The sequence below is a fragment of the Lissotriton helveticus genome, chromosome 2_1, assembly GCF_964261635.1.
Source record: "Lissotriton helveticus chromosome 2_1, aLisHel1.1, whole genome shotgun sequence".
Taxonomy (NCBI): Eukaryota; Metazoa; Chordata; class Amphibia; order Caudata; family Salamandridae; genus Lissotriton; species Lissotriton helveticus.
In genome coordinates this window covers 46,746,580-46,771,564 of record NC_136059.1, presented here as the reverse complement: position 1 = coordinate 46,771,564, position 24,985 = coordinate 46,746,580, and the positions used below count along the sequence as shown (strand labels likewise).

General features: G+C 46.3%; 1 protein-coding gene across 1 annotated transcript in view; it reads right to left on the bottom strand.

Annotated features, from left to right (window-relative positions):
• Positions 1–24,985, bottom strand: part of LOC144817694 (long-chain-fatty-acid--CoA ligase ACSBG2-like) — a 366,066-nt gene that overhangs the window by 5,165 nt on the left and 335,916 nt on the right. Inside the window, exon 13 of the mRNA XM_078674443.1 lies at positions 14,040–14,286. Within this exon, the coding sequence (XP_078530569.1) occupies positions 14,040–14,286 (247 nt within the window). The remainder of the gene's footprint in view (positions 1–14,039; positions 14,287–24,985) is intronic.

Sequence of the window (24,985 nt, the reverse complement as noted above, 5' to 3'; positions counted from 1 at the left end):
ATTAAACAATTTCATATTGTTGGATTTATTAATACAATTCTTCTAAGTTTTTGAACGCCATATTATTTAATTCCTAGCAATATTTATGCATTCATGAACTATTCTATGCGGTTAGGCAACTACAATGCAGAGACTGCAATGTACAATTTCTCCAAAATGAGGGCATTTCAAACATATTTTATAAGGCCCCTGCATATAGTCACAGGACCCCGCCCAACTCTTGGGACACCTAGAGGAGACGTTAGGGTTCCTGAATGTGCAAATATAGTGCGGCTCCTCATTCCACAGTGCTCCTAGCACCAAACTCTATTTTGAGAGCCACCTTACTACAATGAGGAAAGTGAAATGGGCAATTTTCCTATCCAAAGGGCATATAAAACATTTTTTAAGGGCCCTGCTTATATAATGACAATACACCCCACACCTGGGACAACTAGGGGGGTATATATTAACTTGCATTTTGCTTTTCCTTCTCCATGACAGATACTACATGTTCGGAATCAACCATATGTATTTTTTCAAAATGCTCACTCAATAGGTGTGCATTCATTATCTTTATTTTCACTTAACTATAGGTCCTGCACGGAGTGGTTCACAAGGGGCTGGTCCCTTTGTTGTCCTGAAGAAGAGGTTTAGGGGATATCTCGAAACATTTTGACACAATACTAGGGATTATAATTACATAAAAGTTATTTTTCCCTTTCATTAACCCCTTTTTATCCTTGCCAACTGGGAGCAGGAATAACACTTTGGCTCACTAGTTAGGTTAATTTTTAAATATCACTTACACCACTCCCCCTACACTGCACTACACATATCCTCACAAAATAAGTGCTCCTATGTAACTCAGCAAGTCGCAGCACGCCCCAAGCAGTAGATGCTTGGGATAGCCCCAAAGATGAAGCATGTCACCTAGGGGCAACCCTGGGTGAGTGAGGGGACTTAAGAAAAGAAATGTTTCCTTTCGGCTAACAGAGGTTGGTTTCCACCCAATTGGTGAACCACTCGTATGTCCTTGGCTAGGTTCTTTTGATCCGTCATCCATGGATCCTTTTTGCTACACTTTGAACACATAGGAGGGTGACCTTAGCCCAATTCTCCTTCTCCCCCTGTTTTTGATTGACACCTAGGGGAAACCATGGGGGTACCTAAAATGCCAAATTATTGTAGTTTATCACAAAGTCGAGATTGGGCACAATTTACATTTCAAATCAGTGCGGCAACACCGGGCTGCCTCTAAAAGGACCTCAGGCTCTCAGCATTGCACACATGCAAGTGCAACAAATGCTGATAGCCTCTAAACTGTCATGCCCTATTATTCACTAGGGACTTAAAGGTAGTTTTAATCCCCCTGCCCAGTAATCTACATGGGACTTTTAGCTCAGGTCATGCCAATCATAGGTGTACCCTAACACATAGTGTACCCTAATGCATGTGTGTGTTTTCCCAGTGTGTTCAACATAACAGTGGGTGTTTTCAACATAGCAATGGCCCTGCCCAGAGCAGAGCCCAGGGCACTCTCAGAGTCTAAAAAACAACATCCAGGGGGTATCAAATGGGACAAAAAAGTGGGGGAGCATTGCAAACAGGTCCTGATTTCCAACAAGAAGACAGACCTATAAGCACACATAGCCATAAGCATCAAAATACCAAATTTTTCCAAAATGGTATTTCCCTCACCGTAATGTCGAACCCACTCCCACCACTGGAGAGGATTCACCATACAAGCTCATTGATACCAAATACTATACTTTTACCTTTCTGCCTGTGGGAAGTAATACTTAATAGCCTTTCTCTACATCCCCTCATGCTGATCCAATGCAAGAAGCAGGGCCCATTGTACCGAACACAGCATCTGATGTCAGTCACGACTCTTGCAGGCACCACACGCAAACACCTGCCCAAGCTCTTCCGAACACAGCACCCTGTCACCAGAAAGACCTCCGATATGGCAGGAGACATGCAGAACCTTGGCATATAGCTTTTTAAATGGCAAACTGAGTAACAATAACCTGTGCACACAGGCCCCACCAGGGTCTATCTGTGGCAAAATCGATGAGCTACCTCCTTGGATGGCACAACCAGGGCGGCAGGCCAACAGAGGCGCATTCAAGATACATGTCTTGGTATAGGTCTTACCCCATAACAAGGGACTTAGAGATAACTAGAATCAGCCAACCATATATACACCAGGCAACTGGACGAACACCCAAGCTGAGGACCAAACTGTGCCACTTTGAACGGAAAGCGCTGCAAGGTATGTGGGCTTGCATACAGAAGTGAACCTAATTCAGTGACTTAATGAGTTCTTTTGAGTTGCTTAGAGGACGTAAACCAGGTGTAAGCTTCTGCCATGTTGGTTAAAGAATAAGAATGGAAGTGAGTTTGAGGTTGATTTCCACAAGTTAAGGGACACTGTGAAGAATTATAAAGGGAAAAAGAAATGTGCTATGGAGCACACGAGCTGGATATATAGTAAACACTCTGTAATGGCGGGTGATTGTGTACTCCTCAAGAAAGGCAAGATGGTTTGTGAGCGATTAATAAACTGGCCTGATCCAGGGAAAGGTATTGAGGTTTCAGAAATGCTGTACGTGTGGATGCTGGAGCGGTATGGAATTTTGGGCCGTGTTTCTTTATGTAAAGGGTGAGATGTCAAGGAGTGGTGGGCAGTAGCAATGTGCTTCTGAGATGTTCCTGAAATGATTGGTGGGGTGTGTACTTAATAATCACGCGTTGATTGTGGAAGGCGTAACATGTAGTGAAACCGATGTGTATGGTGATCTTTTGATCAATAAGGAAAAATATTCTTTAGAGCATAGGAATGTCAGTAGAATATGGGAATACTTGTAAGATTTGGAGACTATGTTTTGCATTGAGTTCTTATGGAAATACCTGTCAGATTTAATGACTATGTTTTGCATTAAGGTATTCCAGAAAGTTTCTGTAAGATTTAATGACTATTTTTTACGTTGAGTTCTTACAGAAACTCTGCGCAGTGCCTACCACCTTGTGCATGGCAATGAAGGGGGCGTACTATAGGTACCACCCAAGTGCAGCCCCTCACGCCCCCACCCCGCCTGGGGCCCACAACCACCCCCCAAAGAAATTCCCGCCAGCATTTCCATGGCAGCATCGCCGCCATAGAAAGGCCTTGTCAACCCATCAACATAATATGGTTGGCGGTGCCTGGAAGACATCCCCACCATGATATGCCCCGGCTCCCAGCCGGCCGGCAATCGGAACAATTGCCGACTGGTAGAAAAGCGGCAAACAGACTTTTCCGTTTGCCGCAGCACCCCTCCCATGATAATATGGCGGGGGTAAATCATGTTGCGATGGCGGGTGGATCACCACATCTGCCCACCATCATAATGACCCCCTTAGAAACTACAAAATGCGGCCTTAAAGTTATTCTAGAAAAAGGAAAGAGAGAGAGAAGGGGTGCAATAAAATAAATGAAGGATGGTGCAGGAGTGGAATATATGGGCAGAAAAAGTATGTGCTGGAAGAAAGAACGGGGGGCAGAAGAAAAACACTGGAGGAGCATAGTAGTCACCCGATAGGAAGAACCATGAAGACGGCTGCAAGAGAAGAAAATAGAGGTGGAGGGAGACAGCAAGTGCAGTTGGAATGTGGGCGCAGATGAGGAGAAAAGAACGCAAGGAGAGAGGGCCTCTCCAGCACCCGGTGCTGCATGACATGGCCTGATGCAGAGGGAGGGGGGCTGAGGGGAAAGCAAGTTGGAGTGGGAAGAACAGTGCTGGGGGAGAAGCTGGGACAGCAGCGCCTGAGTGGTTGATAAAATGATCAGAGGTGCGGTGGTGTGGAAGAAGGGAGCAGAAAACCTCGGGGACAGAAAGAAATGGAAAAATACAGCTGAAGTACACGGGAGACATCCGTTACTTTGCGGTCTGGACAGCGTGATACGTTTACAACGCAGACATTACAAAGTAAGTCGTTACAACAACTTGCGCTGGATGGTGCTATACACTAAGGAATAGTATGATTTACTATTCCAACACCTTTCCTACTGTTATGTAAGCTGGAGTTGGAATAGTAAATCATACTATTCCTAAGTCCAGGGTCCTCCAGCGCGATTCGTTGTAACGACTTGTGTTGTAATGCCTGTGTTTTAAACATATCACGGTGTGAAGACCACGATGTAATGTCATATATTCAAGGTACACACGAGTCGAACCATGCCCACAAAGAATTTTGAGGCCCCCAGTGGAGTTGGAGTATGGAAGTAGCCTACTCGGTACTCAGGTTCTGAATGGTAAGGTGGATGGTGCCAGAGGGCCAGCGGAGTGACGATTTTTTGGCAGTATGTTGGCCGTTGCCGTCAGTCTGTATTATTCAGTTGTGGCAACTGGTAAGCTACCTGATGGGGCCTGAACAGCCAATTGGAAGCGGCATGGTGGGTTGTCTTGTTAGTGTTTGCCATGGAGGAACACAGGTACAAAGAGCCATTTTCACCCATTGGCTTCCCAATGGAGTATGATTGTCTTTCTCCTCTCTCAATTGCCCATGCAAATCCTCCCCCGCCCCACCCTACCCGCCTGCTGGGACATTGAGTCCATGATGGGCAGGGATGAGGTGGTGGGCTCCCTGGTGCCCAGGTGAGGTGGGAGGATGTCAACTGACTTTTCCTTTGGAGGCCAGTAATGCTCTTCCCCTGACCTCAACCCTGCTGCTGGACTCTGCATATGCTCGGGACCCTGCAGTGCTCACTGTCTGCCAATGCAAGCTCTCTGGCCATGGGACTTTCTGCCAAGGGGAGAGGAGGGAAAATGGGGGTGAGTGAAGGTGAAGAGTGAGGGGGAAGGAGCAGAGAGTTTAAAGTACGGAAATACAGAGAGGCCGAAGGGGTAAGTGCAGAAAGAGATATGTAAGAGATACAGACAGGTTACAAAAAGAGGTAGAGAGGCGTGGAGACAGCAGATTAGAAATAGAAAGAGTGATGGTAGAGAGAACGATAGGACACAAAAAGGGGAAAGAGAGTGGGACAGAATTAGCTACAAACTGGAGAGAGGTGAGTGTGGAAGGGATCAGGAGGTTTGAGATGTGAAACAGATAGTGTATATTTGAGCGAAACAGAATCAGGAGGTATTTAAAAATAAATGCGAGAAATGCTTGTTTGTGTGTGCACTCTTGAATATATAAGGATTGCGCCAAATGAAAGCAAGTAGGAACATTAGAATTAATATATTAAGAAGCTGCAAATATCACAAAACAAGGAAACATGAGCCTTTGGCGTTTGGCCTTCATTTTGTGTAATGAGTTAACACATTTTGTCTAGATTGACACATTTCTCACATGCTTTGTTCTGTACTGCAACCGTGTAAGTGGCAGAGTCTCTCTTGCCCTAGAGCCCATTGATTATTAGCCTGAAAGTGCTAAAAGTACTGTTGATGGCTTGACACATTCAGGGTTTTAGCTGTTAATCTGCACATGTGGAAGGTTTGAGACCACCTTCCAGAAAATGCAAGGGCAAAAAGAAAACTCAATAGACGTGTTTTTGTATCATCATGTCTCGCTCCGCCTCTATTCGCGCCCACTAGCCACGCCCCTAGCTCAATTTAATGAGTACCTGCACTTATTTTTTCCCATTTACCTTTTAACGATGGTGCTCTAGACCACGTGCACGTGGAGCGCCGCTCCGGAACACATGCATGTGGAGCGCCGCTACAAGCCTGATGTCTCTCCCCTCAAGGTCGCAGTTGGAGACTTTGCACAATACCACCACGGCACCTTTTCAGAAAGCACCAAGTTCGACTCCAGGTGAGGTGGACGGGCGGCACAACAAGGCAGTGCGAGCATCGCTCCCATGCCACTGTTGTAGCCAGCCAAAACGTCTCTCTTCGTGTTACTCAAGTGGTTGGACAGAGAATGAGGCCTTCAGCCATCCGCGCTGCCTCATGTGAACACACAGGCAAGGACCTCACTTCGACTAAGCCAAACCTGGTGCTACTACTACTGTTACAACAGCGCCAGGATTAGCTGGGGGAGGCGGCCTCACCGCTCATTTCTGAGCCGAGGAATGCAAATTTGAGTCACCCCCAGCTCACAAATGTGTAGGTGGAGATGCCTCTAGTGCACATGTCGGACTGGCTGGCAAAAGGCTGCTATCCAACCTGACATGCGCACTTGGGCCCAAGCTGCTAACTATGACAACGACAAATGAGAAGCCCTACCCCCTCATGCCTGCAGTGACTAAGGACCCGCCTCAGCCGCTCGGCTCGGCTGAAGGCTGACTGCTGCTGTAAGACTTAATTAATGCATATTTAGGGGAGGCATCATACAGGGAGGCAAAATATGCATGGGGCAACGTCCCAGTGCCCTAAGGGACGCACCACTGCTGCTAATACCTAATCTTGCTATCCTATCACAGGGAGAGGAGGTTCTGTGGTCTAGCAGGAGGTGGATGCTTGTGTGGAGCTAGGGAGGATATGAAACATTTCCTGCTGTATAATTCTATAAGATTAAACGCAATAAACAAGATATTGCACATACAACAGCTCGACAGCAAAGATGAACAAATCTTTTTCCTCCTATGTGACCATGTCAGTCACACAACAAACAAACTGGATGATAACTGAGGAAAAGTTGGGACCTTATGTTGAAACTAAAGCAAAAATAAAGTACTGTGGGCCTCATTTATGAGACATTATAACAGTTTTGCGCTTCCGTTATGTCACTTTTTGTGATGCATCAGCGGCGTAAAACATGCCCCCTGTTGCGCCCTATTTACAAAGTGACGCATCTAAGCAGATGCATCACTTTGTAAACCCCTGCGCTACATTGTACCTGCGTCAGGTATAATGTATTAGGGGGAGGCGTTTCCCATGCAAGTGAGCCACGTAGAAGTGATGCAGTGAAATCTATGACATTTCACTGCGCCACTTCTAGGACGCAAATGCCCATGAGGCGCAGGGTCAAGACTGATTTGCATATGGTCACGTCTAAACTTGGGTGGCACGGTGAGCAAATGAATGATGGATTTAACCAAGATCTCTTGACTGGGGGGGTGAATGATTTGATTTATTCTGCATTTCGTCCATCAATTGTGTGTCTTTTGCTTTCTCGCCCTAAGTGCGCCAGGTATGCCCAGACGTTGGTCCTGGGCCCATTGAGCCACTGGAATCAAGCAATCCTAGCTGAAGTGGGGTGAAACCCAGAAACCGGTTCTAGGATGCTTGTTTCCGGTCCAGGGAGGACCTGGCTTGGCAGTTCCGGCTGGACTGTTCCCATGGGAAACAGGGTCAAGACTGATTTGCATATGGTCAGGTCTAAACTGAGGTGGCATGGTGATCAAAAGAATGATGGATTTAACCCAGATCTCTTAAGTGGGGGTGAATGTTTTGATTTGTTCTGCATTCCGTCCATCAATTGTGTGTCTTTTGCTTTCTCGCCCTAAGTGCGCCAGGTATGCCCAGACGTGGGCCCTGGGCTCACTGTGCCACTGGAATCAAGCTATTCTGGCTGAAGGGGGGTGAAACCCCGAAACCGGTTCTAGGATGCTTGTTTCCAGTCCAGGAAGGACCTGGCTTGGCAGTTTGGGCTGGACTGTTCCCATGAGACACAGGGTCAAGACTGATTTGCATGTGGTCAGGTCTAAACTGGGGTGGCATGGTGATCAAAAGAATAATGGATTTAACCCAGATCTGTAGACTGGGGGTGAATGTTTTGATTTGTTCTGCATTCCGTCCATCAATTTGTGTCTTTTGCTTTCTCGCCCTAAGTGCGCCAGGTATGCCCAGACGTGGGTCCTGGGCTCACTGTGCCACTGTAATCAAGCTATCCTGGCTGAAGAGGGGTGAAAGTCCGAAACCGGTCCTAGGATGTTTGTTTCCAGTACAGGGAGGACCTGGCTTGGCAGTTTGGGCTGGACTGTTCCCATGAGACACAGGGTCAAGACTGATTTGCATATAGTCAGGTCTAAACTGGGGTGGCATGGTGATCAAAAGAATGATGGATTTAACCCAGATCTCTAGACTGGGCGTGAATGTTTTGATTTGTTCTGCATTCCGTCCATTAATTATGTGTCTTTTGCTTTCTCGCCCTAAGTGCGCCAGGTTTGCCCAGACGTGGGTCCTGGGCTCACTGTGCCACTGGAATCAAGCTATCCTGGCTGAAGAGGGGTGAAACTCCGAAACCGGTCCTAGGATGCTTGTTTCCAGTCCAGGGAGGACCTGGCTTGGCAGTTTGGGCTGGTCTGTTCCCATGAGACACAGGGTCAAGATTGATCAGCATATGGTCAGGTCTAAACTGGGGTAGCATGGTGATCAAAAGAATGATGGATTTAACCCAGAAAATCTAGACTGGGCGTGAATGTTTTGATTTGTTCTGCATTCCGTCCATCAATTGTGTGTCTTTGGCTTTCTCGCCCTAAGCGCGCCAGGTATGCCCAGACGTGGGTCCTGGGCTCACTGTGCCACTGGAATCAAGCTATCCTGGCTGAAGAGGGGTGAAACTCCGAAACCGGTCCTAGGATGCTTGTTTCCAGTCCAGGGAGGACCTGGCTTGGCAGTTTGGGCTGGACTGTTCACATGAGACACAGGGTCAAGACTGATTTGCATATGGTCAGGTCTAAACTGGGGTGGCATGGTGATCAAAAGAATGATGGATTTAACCCAGATCTCTAGACTGGGGGTGAATGTTTTGATTTGTTCTGCATTCCGTCCATCAATTGTGTGCCTTTTGCTCTCTCGCCCTAAGTGCGCCAGGTATGCCCAGACGTGGGTCCTGGGCTCACTGTGCCACTGGAATCAAGCTATCCTGGCTGAAGAGGGGTGAAACTCCGAAACCGGTCCTAGGATGCTGTTTTACGGTCCAGGGAGGACCTGGCTTGGCTGTTTGGGCTGGACTGTTCCATGAGACACAGGGTCAAGACTGATTTGCATATGGTCAGGTCTAAACTGGGGTGGCATGGTGAGCAAAAGAATGATGGATTTAACCCAGATCTCTTAAGTGGGGGTGAATGTTTTGATTTGTTCTGCATTCCGTCCATCAATTGTGTGTCTTTTGCTTTCTCGCCCTAAGTGCGCCAGGTATGCCCAGACGTGGGCCCTGGGCTCACTGTGCCACTGGAATCAAGCTATTCTGGCTGAAGGGGGGTGAAACCCCGAAACCGGTTCTAGGATGCTTGTTTCCAGTCCAGGAAGGACCTGGCTTGGCAGTTTGGGCTGGACTGTTCCCATGAGACACAGGGTCAAGACTGATTTGCATATGGTCAGGTCTAAACTGGGGTGGCATGGTGATCAAAAGAATGATGGATTTAACCCAGATATCTAGACTGGGGGTGAATGTTTTGATTTGTTCTGCATTCCGTCCATCAATTGTGTGTCTTTCGCAAATGCATCAACACCTTATGCCTGCCTCATTGCAGCTGAGGTTTTCACATTCACTGTTCTTCCCGCCCACCCGAGGACCTACTTAATGCAGGCTGCAGCAGACATGCATAGCGGGTGCGGCAATGGCGCCTCAAAGGCAAGACCATCTACGCTGGTACGTGTCTGGATGACACCCAGCGCCACAATCTCTGGCCCTCATGGACCCCAGAAGATCCACCATCGCTGAGCTTTACACCCTCAACACCGGATGCCGCAGCAAACACTGCCACCACGCTGACCCACTTTCCACAGTAGGACCTTTTACCTGCACCCACTGCCACTGCACACACACCAGCCCACTGACCAGCCCCACCAAACACACACTACAGACACCACCTGAGCAAAACAACTTGCATGCACCCTTCTCAAAATACGCTCACTATGCAAGCATTCCAAAGAATGAGGGACCTCATCGCCACCCTCGCACCTGACATCATCTTCCTCACTGAGACCTGGCTCAACCCCACATCTGTCCCAGACATTGCCACAGCAATCCCCGGCAGATATAAAATCCCTCACCAGGACTACACCAACAAGCTGGGAACAGGAACGGTGATTCTCCACAAAGAGACTATACAGTGTACCACCATCACCACCAGCCACATGGAACATCTCAACTTCAAGCTCCACACAGTAAATAAGACAACCATCAGAGGCAACCTCTCATACTGACCCCCAGGCCCATGCTTCAGCTTCAGCAACACCATTGCAGACTTCATTGCACCCCTAGCCTTCGAATCCAAGGATTACATCTTCCTCCGCGACCTAAGTTTCCACATCAACTACCCAAATGATAAAAACACCTCACACCTCCTCGACAGTATGAGCAGACTCGGATTGACGCAGAACCTACAAACACAGCAGGACACCTACCGCAACCGCGTCAAATACAGCCATGTCACAAAACTTACATGGACTAAACGACTAACTAGTTCGTCGTTTAGACCTATTGTGTGGAGGAGAAAGTGCTGTTAAAATATGGTCCCAATTAACTGCATGGTCTGAGAGATAACGGACAAGGTATCCAAAATGTCCAATGATTATGCCAGAGGTCTTGTGGTCCTGTCCTCCTAAATGTCTCGATACATCACGAATGGGAGTGGGACAAGGAAACGACCTACCTCTGGGTGATCTCCGTTGGCTATACACGGGAGCCAGGGCGGGAATAGTTAGCCCGTGTCAGAGGCCAGGAGAAAAGCCCATCTAGAGTTGACAATTTCTGGTGGCATTTATGAGGACAAAAAAAAAAAAAAAAATTAACAAAACTTACATGGACTGATCGATTTATAATCCACTTCAGCATCTCCAACCCCAGCATTGCCATCCTCAACATGACCAACGCCCCCCATCGGAGGAGGAAAAACATCTCAGAGACCAGCTGGACAAACGTCCTCAACACCTTCAACCCTCCTACCACCACCAACCTCGAACATGGAGTTTAAAACCTCATAACCTGGCTCACCAATTGTGCAGACAGCATCGGCCCCATCAAGAGCAACATCTATAGAAAACCCTCCAAAAAGGTCAGCTGGTACACCCAAGAACACAGAATAGCGAAACAGGGGCAGCAAACAGTTAGATTGGAGATGGCGCACCAGCACGGACACCTCCCACAGGGCAGCCTTTAAGACTTCCGTCAATCTCCACGACTGCCTGCTGAGATCAACACAGGAGACAGCCCTGTATGGAAACCAGCACTAACAACATCAAGGAACTTTTCAACATCGTTAACTGCTTAACCGTGGCGCAAATTCTCCCACAGTGCAGGACAATTAATGAGTGGGCGGGGCTGCATCGGCCAACGGACGTGCGTAGCAACAGTGAGGTAGTGCTCGGAACGGAAAGGGTTATGGAATTCTCCACCCTGACTACCATTGAAAACAACACCATACAGGAGATGTGCAAGAACCTCACCCACTTCTTCCACAACAAGATCGCAGCCATATACAGAAACTTCGAATCCCAACCCACACCTACAGACTTCCTCAATGGATATGCCACCACCATAGTCAACACGAACGACACACTAACCACATGGAACATCCTTTCCATCCAGGACATCACCTCCACCATGAAATCAATCCATTTGGCAGCCCCCACAGACCCATGCCTGCACCATATTTTCAACCTCAGAAACCAAAGGATCGGCCAGGAACTCCCCACCCTACTCAACACCTCTATCACCACCGCAACATTTCCTGATGCCTGGAAACATGCCAAAGTCAGACCACTACTCAAAAAAAACTTCGCAGACCCCAGTAAACTCAAAAACTACCAGTCAATCTCCCTGCCTCCATTTCCAGCGAAGGTACTTGAAAAGATTATCAACAATCAACTCATGACACACCTGGAGCAGAACCAGTTACTCAACGCCTCCCAATCTGGCTTATGCAGCAATCACAGCACCGAAACCTCCCTGATTGCAGCAACCAACGACATCTCAACCCACCTCTCCTTAAGAGAAACAACAGCTTTGATCCTCCCTGACCTCTCAGCAGCCTTGGACACTGTATCCCACCACAAGCTGATCGAAAGACTCCACCAAATGAGCATCCAAGGGGACGCGTTCTGATGGATCACCTCCTTCCTCACCGGAAGACCCCAGAGAATCCACTTCTCACCTTTCACCTCTGAACCCAAGGAGGACAACTGCAGTGTCCCTCCGGGCTTAGCCACACACACTTCATTGCATATATGACCTCACTGGCCGACATTGTAAAATTCCAAGGACACAACATAATTTCCTATGCAGATGACACCTAACTCATCCTTTCGCTCACCGTTGACCCCAACACCAAAGATGCATGACAAAGATTGCCGACTGGATGGAGAACAACGGTCTGCAGCTGAACACAGACAAGACATAAGTACTGATCTTTGTCAACAGCACCAACACATGGAACAACACCTGGTGCCATCAGACCAACAACCCACACCCACTACCTCCGACCACACCAGAAACCTTAGAATCAATATTAACAACAAGCTTACAATGAAATTACAGATCAACGCAGTCTCATCTGCCTGCTTTCTCACTCACTGTCATCTCTTCCGCCTGCTTCCTCACTGTGCTTATGCTATGTAAGATCTTCAAATGCCCACCCCGATATATGACACACCCCTTGACACAGGCCCCCATCACCAGCCACCTGGACTATTGTAACACCCTCTATGTAGCAATCAACACACACCTCCTACAGAGATTTCAGACTGAATGTATGATGTTACAACGCATGCTTTTTACAATGCAGTTTTTACATCGCAATATCCTTTACAACGCACTCCATTACATTGCATGACCCTACATCGCATTTTTAGAAACTACCTTTACAACGCATTCCATTAAATTGCATTTAAGGTAAGTATTGGATAGTATAGGGGTACAAATTACTCTTCTAACTCCAGGGGGTGCAACAATAGGGTAAGTGTTGGATAGTGCAGGGGTAGAAATTACTATTCTAACGCCAGGGGGTGCAACATTAGGTAAGTGTTGGATAGTGTGTGGCGCCACGGCCAGGGTGACTGACGCTGGAATCTGGGGATCACAGTTTGATTGCCGGCGCCGGCGGCAGATTACCCCAGCACCATGTGAGTCTGGGCAATAGCTTGGGTAATCTTCCTGGTGGCCCCCAGCGCCTGGAGACCCTTACAGGTGATTGTTCGCGCTTTATAAAAGTGGATTAATATTATTATTATTATTATAGTGTAGGGGTAAAAATTACTATTCTAACTCCAAGGGGTTCAACAGTAGGGTAAGTTTTGGATAGTGTAGGGGTACTATGCATTGTAATGGTATGAGTTGTAATGGTATGCGTTGTAATGCCTGCTTTGTAGTGACATGTGTCGTAGTGTCATGGGTTGTAATGGTATGCGTTGTAAGGCCTGCGTTGTAGTGACATCCATTGTAAAAGATGTTGCGATGTAATGACTGCGTTGTAAGTGTAGTGCCATGTAATGGTTGCGTTGTAAAGGATGTTCTCTCTTCAGACCATACAGAATGCCGCAAATAGACTCATCCTTGGCTTTCCTCGACGAACCCACATCACACCCCACCTAAGGCAACTCGACTGGCTCCCCGTACAGAAGAAAGGGCAGTTCAAGCTGCTGACCCATACATACATTTACCACCGCCTGAACTTCCACCAATCATTGAGAAGACTACAAATCTGCCTCCCTTTCACTTGCCCATACTTCCCGCAACTACTGAAGCAGAAGTGGAGGACTATCCTTCTCCCACATTGCAGCAAAGACCGGAACAGCCTCCCCACCCAACTCCAGACCATCACCTCACTTCCAGAATTCAGAATGACCCTCGAGACCTGGGTGTTCGAAAAAGCCTCCAGGACCTGCAAGCGCCTGGATATGCTATCAGGTGATTAGCCATGCTTTATACATCTTAGTTGATTGATTCATTGATGGGTAGTCATCAAACAAGCTGTGTTGCATCTGTTTGTGGACAACTGCTCAATAAGTAAATGATCCACCATCATGTAACTTTCCCTGAGTTCTAACTCTTTGATATTAATGTAAAATACTCTCGATGATGACAACACCCAAAAAACAATGGTGAGTCCTAAAGCTAATCACTCCTTTTTCAATAGTGTATCCCTAGATTGACCACTTTACCATCATGAGGGCACTAACCTAGCTCTCCTCCGTGAAGAGAGAAATCCTTTTCCAGTATGGCCCATTTCTGCACCCTTTGAGCGTTGGAAGCTGCCCTCTGGTTCACCCGGTCCAAGCCCTCCTGGATGGCCCTGTAGATTGCTGGGTCCTTGGTTTTCACCACCTCTGACACTCGTGTGGCCTTGCTACCGATCCGCCGGCAGAACTGGATGACATTGGGGCTCAGATCATCCCCGGGCTGCAGTGTGTTTGGATCGATGGTACACTGAAAGCAGACAAAATGGCACCATGTAAAAGGGGTGCATGGCATGGATGACCTTGTCTCTCATATTCTAAGGGTGATCATCACAGGCATGCCCTCCCATCTTAACTTTAGCATGATCAGCAAGAATGAGCTGTTACTCTTACCTCCATAGTCATTAGAATGAGCAACTGATCCCCCTTTACCTTCATGATAGTCAGTATGAATGACCTCTCCCTTCAAATCTTAGGGGTGATCATCACAGACAAACTGCAGCAAGGACCATATTACACTTTAGATTTGGAGTGATTGGCATGAACGAGCTTTATCTTTCTACCTTCACTGAACTCTGCTCGGCCAAACTCTATCCTCTTCCCTTCGTTGTGATTCACAATGACGTACTCTATACATTTACCAGAGCAGTGATCTGCATGGACATGTTCTATTCTCCCTAACTGGGCAGGGATCAGCATTGAAGACCTGTATACCTCTACTTAAACAGCGGTCAGCAGGAAAAAGATATCCACTTAGGGACTGTTTCACAAAGGTAACCTACACTTTTGAGTAAGTTTACACTTTTGAGTAAGTTCTATTGGCTATCCCCAACAATTCTCTATAAATTACCATAGGGAGACTTTGCAGTTGGGTGAAGATCTCCATATGGTAAAGTATTGGGAAAATAGAAAAGCTTATTTAGCTAGAAAAAATATTTTATATATTTATTTTAAAATGTAGGCTGAAGGAAAAAAATGCTACAGCACTATTACTATTTTTAATTAATCTACATATATAAAATGAAACTTAAATAATTTTTCTTAAATTTAAATTACTTCCCCATAAAAATAATATACTAAAATATCTAAGGGCATCATTACAATGGCGGGCGGACTAATGGGATATGGGGCGACCGCCAGGGGTGTGGCGGTCCCGCTGAGCTGATTATAATGGCCCGCCACACTGCTGGGCGCATCACACATATTTGACATTGGGGCGGCGGTGCTGCAAGCAGCACCCGCCACAATGTAAAAACTGCATGTGGTGCATTTGCATGCACAACGTGACAGGCACAGTGCGGTGCCTGCCACTTTGTGCATGCACATGTCGGGGGTACCATGGGTACCCCCCAAGTGCAGCCACCCACACCCCTACCCCTGGGGGCCCGCAACAGGCCCCTAAAGAAAATACTGCATGCCTTCCCATGGTGGAGTCTCTGCCATGGAAAGGCAATTTACCGCCATCATCCTAATATGCAAGGCATTGCCACCATATTGCTGGCCTTTTCCGTCCGGTAGGCAATCGTGCGGTTTGCCTACCGGCGTAAAACAGGCAGATGGTCTTTCCGTCCATCTGGGTCCCCACGGCCATCGTAATATAGCAGGGGGAAATGTTAGGCGGGATGTGGAGAATGGCAGGCGGATAGCCACCGCCATAACGGCGGTGTTGATCCGCCTGCCATCCTAATGGGCCCGAAGTGATCCTTACAATTAATTATAAGTAATTTATTTATATTTAAAAAAATTGTTGCTACCTTCATGTTTACATTCAAAATAGGTGTCACAATGTTTTAAAATTAAATTCTAAATATGTACTATTTATATATGTTTTTAGCATTACATTACATTTATTTACACTCGTAACTATTTCAAGCATTTTACCTTAACATTATTTCCAAAGGGGTTTTATTTAAAGTCCCTACCTTGAATATTTTCTATGGAATGGTGTTCTAGTACCAGCAGCTGGCTATATGGGGCACTGAACGTGTTACAACTTTGGCAGTATTATCTTTAACTCATTAATTTAGCCCCACTTCCTTTTTCACAGAGTGGAGAATTGCGAATTTGAGGTACTTCACGCTTGGCTTTTGTGAATAGCCAAAAAGTACTAAACTTGCTCAAAAGTGTAAGATAACTTTGTGACTCAGTCCATAGTGAACAAGATGAGTCAGCTCTAATGTCCAGCCTGGAAGACATCTTCAATGTTATGTTCAGAGTGATCAGTGTGGACAAGAGTTAATCCCATTCTATCAGAGTGATCTTTGTTAAAAATTGGGTCTCTAGTTGGCAGAGGTATGTACCCTATCCAGGTAGGAATTATAATCCTAGTTAGGGTAAGCTAGATACACACTTTAAATTAGCCTGTGCTCACCCTCTGGTAGCTTGGCACAGAGCAGGAGGCAATTTGTAAAGTATAGGTGCAACACACACATACTGTAACAGAATGACAACACTACAAAACACTCCACACAGGTTTAGAAAAATAGATAATTTTGTGAGTAAATCAAGTCCAAAACAACAAAAAATCTTAAATTAGAACCAAAGCCATGAATTTTTAAAGAATACACCAAAAATAATGCTCAGAAGTCCATAGCACTAAAAGGTTACATAAGGTCGCAATAGACCAGGATGAAGCCAAAGTTCAGACTGCTTTGGATCAAGTAAAACATTGATGTCGAGGACGCAAGATGAGGAGTCAAGTAGGCACTGCTACAATCTCACAGAAGTAGGCGAGAGTTGGAGCAGATCCATACAGTCATTGAATCTTTGGCATCGAATCCCTTTACGATGCAGGCACAATGTCGAGTTGTGCTGTCTGTCGGCTTGGAGCCGGCTGGCTGTAGAGTCATAGTTGTTGAGCAGCTACTACATGGGCATCCAGCCGCAATGCGTCGGGTCCGATTGGCACACAGCCACTCCTGCGTCGACATCAATGTAGGACAAGCTGTAAAACCCATTTCTGGGGACCAGGACCGAAGGGGGCACCTAAGGCAAGGGTAGGACTCACAAATGACAGAGTCCAGCAGCACCAGCAGAATTGCAAGTAGCTTTTTATGACCCAGAGACTTCATAAAAGAGGAGGCAAGCCAGCAAGTCCTTGGAGTTACCCTGGGTTCAAGTGAGATGTGTTCAGTCCTTGTTCTCAGAAGGGCAGAGATCAGCAGGCAGCGGTGCACCTCAGCATGGCAATGAATCAGTAACTTAGAACAGTCAGTCAAGCAGAGTGGCAATCCTTGTAGCACAACAGTCCTTGCTCCAAGCAGAGTTAGTCACCGGTCCAGTTGTTTACTATCTTGGTAGGGTCTTAGTCCCGGTGCTTATACCCAAATGTGCCTTTGAAGTGGGGGTGACTTCAAAAAACCTGCTTGAAGGGCTGTTTCCCCTTTCATCCCAGTCTTGTCATTCAGGCTACCTGGGAGGGGTAATACGTCCTTTGTGTGGGGACCGGATACAACCTGTTTCGATGTAAGTGTCAGCTTTTCCCTCCTCTTCCCGCCCAGGAAGGCTGTCAAAATGCAAAGGAATGCAGATGAGTCCTCTGTCACACCCATCTTCCCTGTTTTTGTGGCTGTCTGGAGGGAATGCACAAAGTGTAGCTGTCACCAAGCCCAGAGGTGTATTGGAGACAGGCTGCAGGCACACAGAGAAAAGTTAAGAGCAGAGAAATGTCCACTTTCTAAAAGTGCAAAAAGAACTAATAATGGACTGAATGCTGAACAATGTCAAACATTCACCCCAGTACAAAGATCTGGGCCTAATTCCATCATTTTATGCTCATCATGCCATTCCAGTTTGGACCAGCTATATGCAAATCAGTCTTAACCCTCTCCCCATGGGAAAAGTCCATCCCGAACTGTCAGGGAAATTTCGCCCTGGACAGGAAACAAGCATCCTGGGACCGGTTTTGTGGCATCACCTCATATCAGCCAGACTAACTTGCCTCCAGTGGCACAGCGAGCACAGGGCCCACGTCTGGGCTTTCTTGACCCACTCATGGTAACAAATGCAACAAGAACAAATAATGGACGGAATGGTGAAGAATGTCAAACATTCAGCCCTAGTACAGAGATCTGGGCATAAATCTATCATTTTTTTTCTCACCATGCTATTCCAGTTTGGACCCAGCTATGTGCAAAGCAGTCTTGACCCTGCTTCCCATGGGAACAGTCCAGCCCAAACTGCCAGCCCAGGTCCTCCCAGGACCAGAAACAAGCATCCTAGGACCGGTTTCGAGGTAACACCTCGCATCAGCCAGGCTAGCTTGACTCCAGTGGCACGGCCAGCACGGGACCCACATATGGGCATATCTGTCCCACTCATGGTAACAAATGCAAAAAGAACAAATGATGGATGGAATGCTGAACAATGTCAAACCTTCACCCCCAGTACAGAGATCTGGGCCTAAATCCATCATTTTTGCTCACCATGCCATTTCAGTTTTTTTGGGGGCTTTTGCCGTCCTACATGCAGACGTCTTTGCTTCCTGCTTGTTTCTTATTGCTTGTTATTAGTGTTAATATATATATATATATATATATATATATATATATATATATATATATATATATATATATATATATATATATATATATATATATATATATATATATATATATATATATATATATATATATATATATTGTTAAGCGGCCCCGCCTGAGCCGCAAGAGGAACCCCGCTGTGCGCTGCACAGCCCTGCTGAAGCGCCACAATACGATTCAGCTTTAGGGCAGGCGAGTGCCTTTTGATGGATGTAAGCGGCATTTCCAGGGTACAGAACTGCTTTGTGCCATCCACTTGGATTTTAATTTCAAAACTCGAGGGTGATGTCAGGCGACTCACTGAAGGATGACAAACAGCACTACATGAACCAGCAGGCCACTGTGATGGCCACGGCCACTAGGCGGGGAACTAATAAATTTAAAAGTGCTGTGTTAACTGCCTGTTTCATTCCTTGCAAGCCCAAAGCCCCAGGATATAGTGTCTGGTTGACACGAAACGCGTCGGGCAAATGGACTAGAATTCTGCTACAAGCATTTTGACGCTGCAAATGCCTTCCTTCAAATAAAATCGGCAATATTCAAACTTACTTGTGAGTGGTACTCTTACAACAGGCAAACTGTGTTTGGATGTTAAGCGGCTCCGCCTGAGCCGCAAGAGGAACCCCGCTGTGCGCTGCACAGCCCTGCTGAAGCGCCACACGACGATTCAGCTTTAGGGCAGGCGAGTGCCTTTTGATGGATGTAAGCGGCATTTCCAGGGTACAGAACTGCTTTGTGCCATCCACTTGGATTTTGAATGAAATGAAATGAAAGAAAATTTATAACGCGCAAACTAAGCCCCAAAGGGCATCAAGGCGCCTAGCTCAATATTGATTGATTATCCGTCCCAGGAGCTGATTACTGGTAGGCTTTCTTAAAACACCATGTTTTCAGGGCCTTTTTGAAGAGGGGAAGTGAAGATAGAGACTTGAGTTCCAGAGGGAGTGCATTCCAGAGACGGGGGGCGACCGTAGAAAAGGCTCTACCTCCCCATCTGGTCTTCTTGGTCCTAGGGATAACCAGAAGATTTTGTTGCCGTGAGCGCAAACATCTGCTGGGGACATAGCTGGATAAAAGTGCACCCAGCCCAACTGATGTTTCAGATTTGAGAGCGCTGTGCACCAAACAGATGATTTTGAAGGAAATACGATGCTCTATAGGAAGCCAGTGTAAATTCTTTCTGGCTAGTGTTACCGAGGAGGATCGGGGAATGTCCAGGACAAATCTTGCAGCCGCATTTTGTACAATTTGCAGTCGCTGTATTAGTCCCTTATTAATCCCTGCATACAGTGAGTTGCAGTAGTCCAATCTTGAACCAACAAGTGCAACCACTGTCTGTTTCCTAGCTTGCGGGGAGAGATAGTGTACTATTCGGCGGAGAATTTTAAGAATTCCCCAGCAAGTAGCCACTGTTCTATTAACCTGAAGGGTCATTGCCAGCGAGGTGTCAAATATAACCCCTAGGTTCCTAGCTGAGTGGGAGGGGACCGGGCAGGTTCCCAGGGATTGCGGCCACCAATCACTTGACCACACATCCTGGTCCTTTCCAAAGATCAGCACCTCGGTTTTATCGCCGTTCAGCTTCAGGGAGTTGACTATCATCCAGTCAGAGACTGTTTGCATGCAACTCCTGAAGCTGGAGGCAGAGGTACTGACCGGTTGGGCTAGTGACACCATGATCTGAGTGTCATCTGCGTATGACGTTACTTCCATTCCCTGGGCTCTTACCAATCTCGCTAAGGGGGCCACATAAATGTTAAATAGGGTCGGACTTAAGGCCGACCCTTGTGGTACCCCACATTGCAGAGATGTAGCAGGGGAGAGGTATTCTCCTAATTTAGTCCTCTGTTCTCTAAGATCTAAAAAAGAGGACAGAAGATCCAGGGCTGACCCCTCTACTCCCATCTCCCTCAGACGAGATGTTAGAATAGAGGGAGATAGGGTGTCAAATGCTGCGGTCAGGTCGAGTAAGACCAGCAATGTTGTCTGACCTTGATCTACCTTCGTTCTGATGTTATCAGTAACCATAGTGAGTGCGGATTCTGTACTATGGAGTTTCCTGAACCCATGCTGGGTATGATCTAAAAACCCAGAAGAGTCCAGGAACGAAGACAGATGCAGATTCAGGTGAGACTCAAGCAATTTGGCGGGGGCAGGAAGTAACGAAATGGGCCTGAAGTTTTTCAGGATTGTGGGATCAAGTGAAGATTTTTTAAGTAATGGCCTAACAATGGCTTTCTTCCAGACTGACGGGAAGATCCCATGTGACAGGGCACTATTCATTACTTCCAGTAAAGGAGGAAGTAGAGTGTTCCTACAATCCTTCAACACATTAAGAGGACATGGATCCAAAGGAGAGCAGGATTTGGTCCTATTCAGCAATGAATTGAGATTATCGAGTGTGAGTAATGGGAAATTGGAGAGGGTCTTGGAAGGGTCTTTATGCCAGGCCTCTAGAGTTGTTAATGCCTGGATAGTATTGATCTCAAGGGATTTTTTCTGCACTTCTAAGTTAATAGCAATCTCATCAATTTTGTTGTAGAAAAAAGTTGAGATCTTATTACAAAGCTCCTGAGAACCCTTCACAGGGTCTGGAACTTGTAGTGTACAAAGGGAGTCCACTATCTTGAACAACTCCTTCGATGAGGTAAGAGAGGTAGTAAGTTCCGAGAAGTATTCTTGCTTGGTTTTAATGACTGCGGCTTTATATTCACCCAACAATTGCTTATGAGCCTCTCTATCAGTAGAGTCCCATGATTTCCTCCATTTTCTCTCCTGTCTCCTGCAACCTTGTCTCAGTAACCTAAGAGGTTCCGTGAACCAGGGAGCTGAAGGCCTATATCTCGCTGAATAGCGTCGTATGACAGGGGCTAGTGAATCTAATGCAGCAGAGATGGAATTGGCGAGATTTTGTGCTGCCTTCTCAGGGTCTGATGGCAAATGGACAGAGCCAATGATGGGGGCCAGAGAATTATTTGTGATATTTTTATAATTCCTTTTACCCTTTCCCAGCATTAGTTCCTTACTAGGGGGGGCTAAGTGGGGGAAGGTCAGGACTAACGATACTGCCAAATGGTCTGTCCAAACCAGAGGTTCCGGGGTTCCAGTATTAACTCTAGGATCATTGGAAAAGACTCCATCAAGAGTGTGGCCTGCTCGATGTGTAGGTCCTTTAACCAATTGAAGAAAGCCACACTCCTTAAGGGGATCGACCAGGGAATATGTGTCTTTAGAGATGTCATCGTCTAAATGAAAGTTTAAATCTCCTAGGATAGTGAAATGGGGCTTGCCAACATATGGCTCCAAAATTTTAAACAGGTCACTGCAGAATTTGGATCTAGGTCCTGGGGGCCTGTAAACAAGAAGGCCCACAAAGGATGTTGAGGGAGATGAGGAAATAACAAAATGCAGGGCCTGGAGAGGCTCAGATGGTGATTTTAATTTCAAAACTCGAGGGTGATGTCAGGCGACTCACTGAAGGATGACAAACAGCACTACATGAACCAGCAGGCCACTGTGATGGCCACGCCCACTAGGCGGGGAACTAATAAATTTAAAAGTGCTGTGTTAACTGCCTGTTTCATTCCTTGCAAGCCCAAAGCCCCAGGATGAAGTGTCTGGTTGACACGAAACGCGTCGGGCAAATGGACTAGAATTCTGCTACAAGCATTTTGACGCTGCAAATGCCTTCCTTCAAATAAAATCGGCAATATTCAAACTTACTTGCGAGTGGTACTCTTACAACAGGCAAACTGTGTTTGGATGTTAAGCGGCCCCGCCTGAGCCGCAAGAGGAACCCCGCTGTGCGCTGCACAGCCCTGCTGAAGCGCCACACGACGATTCAGCTTTAGGGCAGGCGAGTGCCTTTTGATGGATGTAAGCGGCATTTCCAGGGTACAGAACTGCTTTGTGCCATCCACTTGGATTTTAATTTCAAAACTCGAGGGTGATGTCAGGCGACTCACTGAAGGATGACAAACAGCACTACATGAACCAGCAGGCCACTGTGATGGCCACGCCCACTAGGCGGGGAACTAATAAATTTAAAAGTGCTGTGTTAACTGCCTGTTTCATTCCTTGCAAGCCCAAAGCCCCAGGATGAAGTGTCTGGTTGACACGAAACGCGTCGGGCAAATGGACTAGAATTCTGCTACAAGCATTTTGACGCTGCAAATGCCTTCCTTCAAATAAAATCGGCAATATTCAAACTTACTTGTGAGTGGTACTCTTACAACAGACAAACTGTGTTTGGATATATATATATGTTGTCCAAACAATTCAAAATCAGCGCGCTCTCAGGAAAAAAGAGGAGTATGCCGGTCTGATATAAAGTGCTGTTTAATCACAACGCGTTTCACCAAACAAATGGCTTGATCACGTGATTGTATGCTGGCAGTTCATAGGTTAAATAACATCCACAGTATAATGAACATAAACATAGGACTACGGCAGGGGTAATAGACATAGCTGAAAGATCAAGCATTGCATGACACAGGTGCGCGCAAAGGAATGTGAAACAATGTAAACATTACTTAAATGATTAATGTAACAGCTAAATACTCGCCGTTATAAAATATAAACAAAAACTTCCCACTTAGCAATTGCTGGAATGTAAATTGTATGTCATGGGTGGCTGATGAGATGTGTGCTCTCATCGTGTACGAGAGGTCTCGAAACTCCGCCCTTCGTGAGCACGAATACCACGCCCAGTGCGTGACATGAAAAAATATACGTTCTCATGTCGTAAAATAACGAATGCTGCGCATATCCTGAAACTGTGTGCCCCTTTCACAATTTAGTCTTAAATATTGGGCAAGTGCCCGAATCCAATGATGATACCCTGGCTACAAGATATCAAAACAGTTACCCTCTTGTGCCGCTCTCCCGTCTAGCAAGCAAACCAGTGCCCCCGTGAACAGGAAACAGGAGAAGTGGAGAAGTCCCGTGAACGTTAAATATAAGTGAAAAAGGGCCCCTTCTCGTGTGTGCCTGCAAATGAATGAAAACGAAAAACATGATTACAGTCAATTCTGCTCAAGCTGCTAATAGCATATTGTACAATAAAAACAACAATCAGGACAAAGGTACTGATTAGACAAAGAGAAGGAAAAAGGAAACAATTGGAGGAAACTGAATTCTGTAAAATACTGTACACATTGCAAACAAAGACACCAGAGCCCTGGTGTCAAGCGGAGACCTGAACATCAAATTACACATATTATTTTTTAAGATGTACTGATAAATCCTCATTTTCATTCAGTCCCCCCGGGGCTTTGGTTTGGAAATCAATGATGAGTTTGGACTCCCTTTGGCGCAGTTTCAGAACTCTATTACCACCCCTGGGATTCTTAGTGATTTGTTCCAGGACAATAAAGCTCAACTCCCTCACATTGGAGAAATGAGTTTCTCTGAAGTGACGAGCCACCGGATATTTGGGGTCAAAGTTGGTGATGGCTCTAGTGTGCTCCAATATCCTCTTCTTGGCCATGCATGTGGTGCTGCCAATGCACCATTTGTTGCACGTGCATGTAATGGCATATACAACAAATGTGGAGCTGCAAGTGAGAAAAGATGTAATCCTTTTATAAATCCCATTGTGAGTGACCTCCTTACACGATTTACTGTTGGCACAAGCCTTGCAGTGTCCGCAAGGGTAGAAGCCATCAATGCCTTCTATGTTGGTAGGGGGATATACCGTGATGTCACTGTGGACCAACATATCACGTATATTCCTGCCACGTCTATACGTGATACTGGGTCTAGTGGGAAGGTCTGCTCCTAGTACATTATCACATTTAAGAACATCCCAGTTTTTGGTTATGATTTTCTTTATGGATTGGGCATCTGAGCTGTACGTAAGGATGAGTCTGGTGGTTTGTCCGTACTTATCATCATCCCCTGATTTGTCACTGATGGTTTCAGTTCTATCTATGGAGTTAACCCTCGTCTTTGCTTTCTTCAGAACCCATTCAGGGTAACCCCTTTCTCTGAATCTCGCCATCATGGTCTTGCTTTCATCCTCAAAACCCTGAGTAGTGTTGCAGTTGCGTTTTGCCCTCAGCAGTTCACCAAACGGAATGCTCCATTTCAGATTTTCAGGGTGACTGCTGAGGGCATGCAGCATACTGTTACCTGCAGTACTCTTGCGAAAGAGTGAAGTGTGAACTTTGTTGTTTTTGATCTCCACTCTGACATCAAGATACTCTATTGTTGTTGTACTCGTATTGCCACTCAAGACAATATTCCTGTCATTACGGTTGAGTTTATCTATAAAGACATCAGCCTCTTCCATAGTGCCATTCCACACAATAAAAAGGTCATCTATATACCTCAGCCATACAGATACCTTCTCAAAATCAGATTGTAGACTGGTGTCCTTGCGTATGTCAGATTCCCACTTCCCCAGAA